This window comes from Mustela lutreola, chromosome 6 (genome assembly GCF_030435805.1).
Source record: "Mustela lutreola isolate mMusLut2 chromosome 6, mMusLut2.pri, whole genome shotgun sequence".
NCBI classification, from domain to species: domain Eukaryota; kingdom Metazoa; phylum Chordata; class Mammalia; order Carnivora; family Mustelidae; genus Mustela; species Mustela lutreola.
This window is the reverse complement of record NC_081295.1, coordinates 65108065-65120105: the sequence shown is the minus strand read 5'-3', so window position 1 is coordinate 65120105 and position 12041 is coordinate 65108065. Positions and strand designations below refer to the sequence as shown.

The following is a 12041-nucleotide window of genomic DNA, read 5'->3' as shown; positions in this document are numbered from 1 at the left end:
CTGGTCAGAATCATATTCTCACTCAGAGTCTGGTCCTCTTCCACTCAGAGACAGGTCTTGGGACACCTTTGAGAACACCTACAGATAGAGTAAAGAATTTTCCTAATAAAGAGCTAGAGAAATACAAGGGAGAGATTTCTGCTTCTGATTATGACAGATTAGGTCTTTCCTTCTCCCTGAATAAGCCTAAGAATGCTAGACAAAATTTGAAATTTAAAATAAAGGCATTGAGGGGTGCCTGGGTGGCTCAGTGGATTAAAGCCTCTGCCTTTGGCTCAGGTCATGATCTTAGGATCTTGGGATCGAGCCCCACATCGGGCTCTCCACTCAGCTCTCTCTCTCTCTCTTTCTCTCTCTCTCTCTGCCTGCCTCTCTGCCTACTGTCTAATGAATAAAATCTTAAAAAAAAAAAAGATATATATTTTTTAAAAATCTCTGTCAAATGAATAAAATCTTAAAAAAAAAAAAAAAAGGCATTGAGGCACTAATGAGATAATGAGGAACTAGCTGACCAGATTTTGGAAGAGAGGCCAGGGATCTGGAGGGTGTTTTCACAGTTGGAGCTACTTTGGGCCTGGCAGTTTCTGAGAGTCTGAATTACACAGCTGAAAGGCTGAGCTACATTTTTGATAACACCTGGAAGGACAAAAGTGAGGAAGATATAATCAAAAAGTAGGAGTGAAATAAAAGTGAAATGACCCTTACATGGATAGCTCCCTTTCTCCAGGTATCTGAGTAACCCAGAAAAAAATTCTCAAACCCTGAAATAGGCTTAAGGTAATTCCAGACCTTCAACAAACAAAAGTTATTCTACAGGAAGATAACATGATCCTGGACCATGGATTATTTCTACAAATATAAGACATGTGCATGTAGTCAAATATTTGAATGCATGGTATAATGGTAGAGGAGGAAAAGAATATGAACCAAATCCTGACTGCCATCTGTTCCTGAGTCTCTCTTCTAGATCCCTCTCCATTCATATCCCCCTAGTCTCTGCTTTGGGAGGCTAATCTGTATGAATTAAATCAATGGGCTTCCTTGCTTTCTTTTTATCAGTCAGGGTTGATCAATGGCCAGGTAGGGGATGTGAGGGAGGAAGGGGATTGGGACTTTATGAGTCATCTCAGGCTAACTTTGTTCCTCAACAGGAAGTCACTGCTTTTCTCAAGGGGCAGATCCTACAGGATCCACTTTCCTACAGGGCCTTAAAACTGTCCCTCACCTTGTCCTCTGGTACGTAGAAATGATGATAACTCTGAAGACTTCAGCCCCAAATTTCAGCACAATCCTTTGAAACTTCCTTTATACCTCTTCCACACCTTTGTAATTAGTCTTTTTGCAAATAAATCCACCTCAAATTATCTTGTTTCCTATTGACTCTGATAACTACTAATGAGCTTTTAGAAATTGGAAAACTAATTTAACCTCTTTGGGTCTGTTTCCTCACCCATAAAATCGAGTGTTGAATTAGATTAAACTGAAAATCCTTTGAAGCTCTAATGTGTTGTGTTTAAGTATTCAGTCAAAATACCAGTTCCTATACTAAATTGAAATGTGTAAAGAACAAAAATACCACCGGGTAACAAAATAGTACATGGGGGAACTTTCTCTTTATAGAAATATTCTAGCAAACATACATAAAAAAAAGTCTGAGGTAGTTACAATATCACCATTTTGCAACTTTTCTCTTTTTCTCTTTTTTAAAGATTTTGTTTATTTATTTGACACAGAAAGAGAGAGATCACAAGTAGGCAGAGAGTCATGCAGAGAGAGAGGCAGAAGCAGGCTCCCCGCTGAGCAGAGAGCCAGATGGCGGGAGCTCGATCCCAGGACCCTGAGATCATGACCCGGGCTGAAGGCGGAGGCTTAAGTCACTGAGCCACCCAGGTGCCCCCCATTTTGTAACTTTTAACGAGTTTGGATCCAGGTATGGATCATCAATGATGGTGGCACTAACATCACAAAAAAAGAGAGAACCAGGAAAAACACACCACCAATTATAAGGTAATCATACTAAAAATAGTGGGTATAATCTCAACTGAAGCCCCAGACTCCAAGGCTGAGATTCGACAAGTAATTCCCAGAAATATGAAGGATCAAAACAGGTTAAAACATTTTGGAGATGCAACTTATAGAATTGAAACTGTGGCAAACTCTGTAAATTGATCGGCTCAGTTACTACCACTGCAACAGATGCTAAGTTCATTGTCTAGTCATAACATGGTCAAATGTGTCTTAGGGACTTTTCTAGTTGAAAAAGTAAGTGCCCAACACCACACTGACTGCTTTATATGCATATCTCCAGTCTCCCATGCAGCAGAAGCCCAGAGGGAAAAGGTTACCGAGTGTCAAACAAGGAGTGAGTAACAAACCAGGGTTTCAATACAGAGCCTTTGCTATTACCCACAGCTCCTTATTGTAATGAAGGCATAAGATCATCACTTCAGAAAATACCAAACAGCTTGCCTTTTTTTTTTTTTTTTTTTGCCTCTGGTGTGAAGACATGCAACCATTTCATTTCATAGCTGCAAAAAGTTTAGAGGAAGGGCAATGAGAAGTTGAAGCAGTCTATTTGTCTAATTTGAAGTTAAAACATGTCAAAAGACCATTTTTACTTGTTATTCTGGAAGTTGTGCATAGTAGTTACGTGTTCAAGCTCTTTCACCAGAAACCAGGGAGAGTGAAATCCTGGGGAATGATCTGAGGCTAAAGCCAACAGGGGTGAATGCTGCTTGTGTTGATAGCTAGACAATCACCAACATTACTACCTCTTGTTACTTTAAAATTACTCTTTTTTCTTTTTTAAGATTTTATTCATTAATTTCACAGACAGAGAATACAAATAGGCAGAGAGGCAGGCAGAGAGAGGGGAGGAAGCAGGCTCCCTGCTGAGCAGAGAGCCCCGTTGAGCAGCTCGAACTCTGGGACCATGACCTGAGCCGTAGGCAGAGGCTTTAACCCACTGAGCCACCCAGGCGCCCCTAAAATTACTCTTATTACTACTACTATAGTGCATGTTTGATGCAGTGATTGTTAAAAAACAAGTTTGGAAACCAAGGCTGAGGCCAGATTTTGAAGCATCTTGATGAAAGATAAATTTAACTTCATCCTCTAAGAAAAAGAGACACTCAAGGATTTAGAGCAGAGGAGTAATAGGATCCAATCTATATTTTAAAAAGAAAACTCTCTGATGTCGACATCTGGGCCTGCAGCTAACCACAAAAGGAAGTGGAGACACTTCTATAATAGTCCAGCCCTTGACTAGAGAAGGAGCAGTGATCTTGATGCTTCTCACGTCTCCTCTAGTGGGAATGATTTTTTTCTTTGATACACTTCTTCTAAAAGCATCATTCCCAACATTTTCATTTCTCTTTATGCCCTAGGAAGTTAAGGCGATTTTAATATAAAGAAATGGTTCTCGCCACATTTTGTGAAAGGAACACCAAAGCCTCCTCTATTTAAAATTGTCCCATGCTGCCCTGATCCACCCATCTCCAGAGTGTCAGAATCTTACCTTCTTCTCCCCACTCCCAACTTTGACTAAAATTCTTACTCTTAAAGGCATCCCTTTAATTTAGATAAACAACTCATGAAAAATATATACACAGGGCCACAGTAAGAGTTTTTGTATCAGCAACAGAAACCAGTTTTGACTACCAAAACTAAAAATAAATTTTTTTGCAAAGATATTAGGGCTCAAAGGCATCATAGCAAGGCTGGGGCCCAGGCTCAAAAATACAGAAACCAATAGGCCTCAAAGGCCAGGAGTTACAGTCTAAGTCACTCCACTGCAACGGTACCTGTGACTTTGTCACTTTTCTTTTTTGAACACTATAATCGTTAAAGATGTAAGATCTCTAAAATTAATAGTGCTGGTTCATGAATAAATAAATCAATGAGACAGAATAGAAAATCTGAAATAGATTCAATTACATATGAAAATTTAACATAAGATAAAAACAGCCTTTTAGACGATTGCAAAAGAAGGACTTTAAAAAGTCATGTTGGAATAACTGCAAAGCCATATGGAAAAGATAAAATTGGATTCATTCTCCACACCATACACCAAGAAAAATTCCAAATGGCGATGAGATTTAATTATAAAAAACGAAGCTATATGAGTACTCAGTAAATTTGTGGGTACATTCTTTTCAACCTAGGAGCAAGAAAAACTTTCAGGACCATGACTCAAAATCCAAAAGCAAGAAAGGAAAAAATAGATAAACTTGATAACATAGAAATAAAAAATCTTTACATGGGAAAAGATATCACAAGCAAACTAGACAGACAAATAACAAACTGAGAAAAATATCTACAGCTGATTCAGACCTCATAAAATGAATTTCTAAAAATAAAGAAGAGATAAACCTATAGAAAATGAGCTATGGGAAGTCATAGGTGATTCATAAAGATGGAAGTACAGGTGTCCTTAACTCATATAAAAAGATGTTCAGTGAGAAATAATTCATAGTGAGAAATACAAATTAAAATTACACTAATAGTCCACTTTTCACCTAAGATGTTGGCAAAAAGCCAGAAGTCTGACAACACACTATAAGAAAATGGGCATTTGTTTATTTCTGGTGGGAATAAAAAAATGATAAAATACCTGCAGAGGAGTTGTCAATAACTAGCAAAATTATATATGCACGTAGCCTTCAAGCCAGCAATCCCACTTCTAAAACCATATTTCAAATATTAACTGGTAAAATTGTGAAAGACATCTTTACAAGGTTGTTCATTTTGGTAATATTTACAATAGCAAAAAAAAAATTAAAAACCATTCAAGCATTCATCTATCAGGAACTGGTTTAATAAACTCTGATATATCCACTAAATAGAGTACCTACCATGCAGCCATAAAAAGGACAGTAGACTATTCTACATGACCATTTTTTATTCTAGTTTTCTAGTGATTTATACTGAGAGGATAATTCTAGGTCCTATTTCTCTTTTATGGCTGGAATCAGAGATCCAGATAACTTTTTAAAAAGTAAAATGTTATATTTTCACTAAATTTTGTAATACAAAAGCACACACACACACACACACAGTATGTGTCACTTTCTTAATAAAATGATAGCACATGATCTACAACTTTCTACTTCTTATATTTTCAGATACCAGACAACAGGCAGTACATGGCTGTGAACCTTGAAAAAAGATATACAATTGAGGTGATTGTTCTGTCAGGAGGGAATTTCTGGATAGTTGTGCAGGGAAAGAAAACTGCAACAGAAGCCAGATATCTTTGGTTGAAGATATAAATTTGGAATGGGGGAGGCTAAGCCATTAGAATGTGAAGTACAGAGTGTCCAAGAGGAGGAAGCTATGAAGAGAGAAAATTCCAGAAATCTGCACACAAGACCTTCAAGTCTTTGATACCAGACTTCATGTGCACAGGATAAAACCTCATAGGGCCAGAAAACAACTCCCTCTGAGGAAAGAGTAGAGTATCAGAGAACTCTAGCATCACACAGAGCTGAGAATAATTTGGATCTTTTCCCGACAGAGTGGAGAGAACTCACCTAGTAATGGAACATTTATAAGAGATTCCAGAAGATCCACACCAGAGAAATGAGCTAGATTACCTCTTGCATAAAGGTGATTTAGCCCTGCCGTGAATGAGCTTAGGAACAAGCAAGTTCACTCATAAATAAGTAATTATTTAAATAATTAGATACCCTTTAAAGAAAAATAACATAAATATAACATTTAATAAAGTAAAACACAGAACACTTCCCATCCTAGCAAAACTTACCAGACAACAAAGAAGAGAGAAAAGTGGGACTTTTAACAAGGACAGAAATCAGTTGTAGAAACAGTCTCAGAAATGACAGGGATGATGCAATTAGTAGATTGGGAACATTATAACAGATATTATACATATTCACAACTTCTCAAGAATGCAAAATCACACAAGGCCATAATGAGAAAAGAAATGGAAGATGTAGCAAAGAACCAAAAGGCATTTCTAGATATGAAAAATATAGTAGTTTATTTAAGAGGGGAGAGAGAGAGAGGGTGAGAGCACGTGAGTAGGAGAGTCAGAGGGAGAGAGAGAGAGAATCTCAAGTGGGTTCCATGCCTAGAGCAGAGCCCCACGTAGGGCTCAATCTCATGACCCTGAGATCATGACCTGAACTGAAATCAAGAGTTGGATGCTTAACTGAAGAGCCATCCAGCCAACTACTTTAAACAGTAGTTTAAAGTTTGTTTGGATGGGGTTAATAACAAATTAGACACCATGGAAGAAATGACCAAGGAACCTGCTATAATAAAAACACACAGGAAAAAAAAAAAACCACTGATGAAAAAATGAGAGAGCCTAGTGATCTGTGGGATAATATCAAGTGATCTAAAATACATGTATTTCGAGTCTCAGAATTCTAAGTTAAAGGAGATTCTTCAGGTGAAACTTTTAAATTTACATTGCTCCCTTTCCTCAGCTGGAAGTTTTTCTTCTTCTTTTTTTTTTTTTTTTTGCAAAAATGAATTTTAATCTTTAATCTTTAGTTTGATTTAACATTGCTTTTAGTATGATGCTGACACCAGCTGTGCGGAAAGGGCTCTGGAGACATGTTCATAGCAGCACACACCTGCGGCTCTTCTTCGGTTCGGGAGGCTCCAGGGCAGCCAATATTGCTTCGTCAAATACATTCTTTATGCCTTTCTGTGTGAGTGCAGAACACTCCACATACTTGACCGCCTTCAGGTCACAGGCCAGCTTTTCAGCAGTCTCTGGAGTGATAGGCTTCTGTTTGTTCTTGGCAAGTTTCTCAATCGTAGAGGGGTCATCTCGGAGATCAATTTGGGTCCCAACAAGCAAGAAAGGAGTCTTTGGACAATGGTGAGTTATCTCAGGAACACACTTTTCCTTCACATTTTCAAATGAGGATGGAGAGACGACTGAAAAACAGACTAGAAATACATCTGTTTGTGGATAACTCAGAGGTCGTAATCTGTCATAATCCTCTTTCCTTGCAGTATCAAAAAGTCCAAGAGTATATGGCTCTCCACCAATCATAACTGTGACTGCATAGTTGTCAAAAACAGTCGGTACATACTCAGATGGAAATTTGTTTGTTGTGTAGGATATCAGGAGACATGTTTTACCAACGGCACCATTGCCCACAACAACACACTTAATTGTCTGCATTGCTGAAACAGTTTTGTATCCACTTAAAATACTTCAAAATTCAGTGATGACGTCAGCTTCTCCGCCGGGGCCGAAGTTTTTCTTCTTTAAAAAGATAAACCTCTCCCCCACCAACTTTATATCATGTTATGTATCATTATTATATTAAAAGGGGATGTTTTTATGAACTCAAATGATTCTCCCAGTTAATAAATATCTTGACCCCGTATCAGTTATAGTCTTTCATTTTCCAGCGGGATGATCAAAGATAATCTTGATATCTTAGAATTCCATAAGAATAGCTAAGATTGATACATATAAATATAGGCTACTCTTGAGATTGTGTGAAATCCTCTTTTGATGTATGGGCCAAAATGTCACATTTATTTCTCCTTTATTTTAATTACAAATATCTCTTACCTCTAATATACAATACCAGTTTAGAAGAGACATTTGGTCAAATAGAAATATTTATTGTCTTACTAGTTTGAGAACTAGTTTGGGAACTAAAATGTTCAAAAGCCAACAAAGAAAATGTTTAAAAATCATATTTTATCTGGATAATATCAATTAATTAAATTGATTACTGGTTAATTTTTTAATATTTTAACTCCAGTGTAGTTACCATACAATGTTATATTAGTTTCACATGTACAATATAATGATTCAATAGTTCCATACATTACTCAGTCCTCATCACAAGTGTACTCTTAATCCTTACCTATTTCACCCATCCCCCCCACCCACCTTCATTCTGATAGCCATCAGTTTGTTTTCTATAGGTAAGAGTTTATTTTTTGCTTTGTCTCTTTTTTCTTTGTTTTGTGTCTTAAATTCCACATAGGAGTTAAATCAAATGGTATTTGTCTTTCTCTGACTGACACAATACTCTAGAGCCTTCCATGTTGTTGCAAATAGAAAGATTTCATTCTTTTTTATGGCCGAGTAATATTCCATTGTGTATATATACCACATATTTATCTATTCATCTATTGATGGACACTAGGGCTGTTTTGATAGTTTCACTATTGTAAATAATGCTACAATAAACATAGGGGTGCATATATCTTTTCAGATTAGTGTTGTTATTTTTGTTAGGTAAACACTCAGCAATAGGAATTACAGGGTTACATGATAGTTCTATTTTTAATTTTATGAGGGACCGTCATACTGTCTTCCACAGTAGCTACACCACTTTTCATTCCCACCAACAGTGCATGAGGGTTCCTTTTTCTCCACATCCTTACCAGGATGTGTTCCTATGTTTTTGATTTTAGCAATTCTGACAGGTATGAGGTGGTCTCTCATTGTGTTTCTAATTTGCATTTCCCTGATGATTAGTGATATTGAGCATCTTTTCATGTGTACATTGGCCATGTGATGGTTAATTTTGTCTGTCAACTTGGTTAGATTTCCCAGTTTGTACAAACCCTAGTCCAGATGTTGCTATGAAGGTATTTTGTAGAATGACTAACATTTACTACAACTGTCTTTAAGAAAAGTTGATTACCCTCCATAGTGTGTGTGGGCCTCATCCAATAAGCTGAAGGCTTTAAGAGCAAAGATGTTGAGGTTTCCTAGAAAAGGAATTCTGCCTCAAGACTGTAAGAGAGAAATCCTCTCTGAGTCACTATCCTGCCTATGTACTTTGGATTTGTCAGCCCCTATAATCCCATGAGCCAGTTCTTTAAAATATCTCCCTGACTCTTGCTCTTTCTGCATCTCTTTGTCTCTTTCTCTGCCCCTGCCATACACACGCATACACACACACCTGACTGATATAATCACTAAAAAAAAAAAAAGTGTCAAATGCAAAACATTTAAACTTTACCTAGCAGAAACTTCTCTATAGGTTCTGGAATTTTTCAATTTTCCTAACTCATGCTAGAAGTAATTCACAAAATGTACAAATGTTTACACATTCCAGGCATAATACATTTCTGCTTTATACATTTGAAACCCTGCAAACTGTATAAATGTATAAAAATACATTTGAAACCCTATACTTACATTAAATTTACATAAATATAACTATTTAATGTTGGAACACAATTCTAAATTTGTACATTTGTGCATGCAACCAAACATGCCATATCTCAGTTCCCAATTTGGTATTTAGTAGCTGTACTTATCACTATTGAGAAAACCAATAAAGCTATATTCTTTAAAAATTAAGGCAAGAAATTAAATCTCCCAGATTCATTGTAGAATATTTAACCTTTTAGATTTTTATTTTTTAAAGGCTTTATTTATTTATTTGTCAGAGAGAGAGAGCAAGGGAGCACAAGCTGGGGGAGCAGCAGGCAGTGGGAGGAGCAAGGAGCCCAATGTGGGACTTGATTCCAGCACCTTGGGATCATGACCTGAGCCAAAGGCAGACACTTAACTGACTAAACCACCCAGGCATCCCTCCTTTTCGATATTTAAAGTTTTATTTATTTATTTTTTTCAGAGGGAGGGAGAGAGCACAAGCAGGGGAGAGAGGTAGAAAGAGAGGGAGAAGCACGCTCCCCACCGAGCAGGAAGCATGATGCAGGGCTTGATCCCAGGATGCTGAGAACATGACCAGAGCCAAAGGCAAATGCTTAACCAACTGAGCCATCCAGGCACCCCTGTCCTTTTAGATATTTAAAGTATTTTTAATACAAAATACCCAAATTTGGGATGTTAAAAACCTAGAAATTTATAAATCATTCTTCTACCCAAGAAGAGGGGAGATAATTGCTTTATATCCATTTGTGTAGTTCTGGAACCACACTACAACTAGATCGGGGGACTGTGGGAGGCTCAGCCTTGCTCTTAAACCCATGACTGCCAAGCGAGAGGAAGAGAGACCAGAAGTTGGATATGAGGAAGGGAGGAAGGAATGTTGGACAGACAAAATCAGTGATTGCAGGGCTTTAAAGTTCTCATTTGAAGACTGAAAGGAATTACCTCAACTGCTTTTGCAGGAATTCCATAGCACTATTCCTATCAGTTCTTCCCCCATTCTTAGCTCTGTGACACTAAGAATGCTTTGTAAGTATTCAAGCATCATAATCCCATGAGAAAGACAATGTCATTATACTCGGATGTTCACAGCAGCATTATCAACAATAGCCAAGCTATGGAGAGAGCCCAGATGTCCATCAACCGATGAATGGATAAAGAAGATGTGGGGTGTGTGTGTTTATAAATATTTGTGTGTGTGTGTGTTTATATATATTATTATTCTTACATATATTAAGAATATTAATATTAAGAATATTATTCTTACATATATAATATATATAAAACAAAGGAATATTATTCAGCCTTCAAAAAGAATGAAATCTTGCCATTTGCAATGACACAGATAGAGCTAGAGTATATTATACCAAGTGAAGTAAGTCAGTCAGAGAAAGACAAATACCATATGATCTCACTCATATGTGGCATTTAAGAAAGAAAACAGACTCTCAATGATAGAGAATTAAGTGTTGATGGAAGGAGGTGGGTGGGGGTTGGGCAAGATAGGTGATGGGTATTAAGGAGGGGGTTTGTTCTGATGAGCACTGGGTGTTGTACATAAGCAATGAATTCTATTCCAGAAACCAATATTGTACTGTATGGTAACTAATTAAGTAAAAATTTAAAAAAAAAAACCTGTTGGTTTTTACCAACAGTCCTATTACCTAGCATGAAGGGGATTAAATATAAGAAATAATTGTTGGGGGCACCTGGGTGGCTCAGTGGGTTAAGCTGCTGTCTTCAGCTCAGGTCATGATCCCAGGGTCCTGGGATCGAATCCCACATCGGGCTCTCTGCTCAGAGGGGAGCCTGTTTCCCCCTTCTCTCTCTGCCTGCCTCTCTGCTTGCTTGTGATCTCTCTCTCTGTCAAATAAATAAATAAACTCTTTAAAAAAAAAGAAATAATTGTTGGCAATAATTGGAAAATACAAACATTCCATGTTTATTCCCAAATGAGACATCTTTATCATACCAATCATGGCCATTTATAATGAAAGGCAGAAATTACTGTGCTGTCACACATGTGTGAACATGACGTTGATTGCATCACTTTCCAGTGTCTGTGAAGATGAGTCCCTCTTACCTGTTATCCTGAGCCAAAGCATTCAGTTTCAGTAGAGAAGAGCCCTGCAAATAATGCACTTTCTATTGTGTTAATCACTTCTACTCCTCCTGGTTATTACAAATTTGTTGGGGAAAAGAGATGAACTCTGAAATGTAGGTTTCTTCTGTTACACATTTTTCCGGTCTGTGTCCTTTACAAATGCATCTTTATTGTGCTGCTAGGGCGGAGGGAAGGTTTTCAGCATTTTTTATCTTTTTTAGCAAGTGGGTGTTTCTATTTACATGAATATTTAGTTAGACTTGCAGAGGAAACATTTTTGTTAACCTTTCCCAGAAGTTTGTTATATATTTCTAAATCCTATTAATTTTTACTTGAACTCTCTGTCATTGATCAACCACATCTCTGCTCATTATTATTTCACTCATGCACCTATTAAATTTAGAGTGGTTTAATGGGAATACAGTATGCATTCCTCTGAAAATAAGATATTTAACAATTATCATTAATGAACATTATTAGCGCCTCAGGTACCAGTGACCCTGACTCATTCTAAGAATAAATTGTACTTGAGAAAGGATAAATGAACTAACTGAAAAAAAAAAAAAAAAGAAAGAAAGAAACTTGTCGCATTAAGCAATATATTTCTTTTCTTTTTTTTTTTTTTTTTTTTTTTAAGATTTTATTTATTTATTTGTAAGAGAGAGAGAGAGTGAGAGCGAGCACAGGCAGACAGAGTGGAAGGCAGAGTCAGAGGGAGAAGCAGGCTCCCCGCAGAGCAAGGAGCCCGATGTGGGACTCGATCCCAGGATGCCGGGATCATGACCTGAGCCGAAGGCAGCTGCTTAA

General features: G+C 37.3%; 1 protein-coding gene across 1 annotated transcript; it reads right to left on the bottom strand.

The window, feature by feature from the left end:
* Positions 1-6460: 6460 nt before the first annotated feature.
* Positions 6461-7229, bottom strand: LOC131833155 (cell division control protein 42 homolog). Its single transcript, XM_059176339.1, has one exon. The coding sequence runs from the start codon at positions 7160-7162 to the stop codon at positions 6587-6589; it is 576 nt and encodes a 191-aa protein (XP_059032322.1). The 5' UTR covers positions 7163-7229; the 3' UTR covers positions 6461-6586.
* Positions 7230-12041: the final 4812 nt, after the last annotated feature.

Coding starts and splice junctions, on each gene's coding strand:
- LOC131833155 (XM_059176339.1), bottom strand. CDS start 7,162: ATGCAGACAATTAAGTGTGTTGTTGTGGGCAATGGTGCCGTTGGTAAA.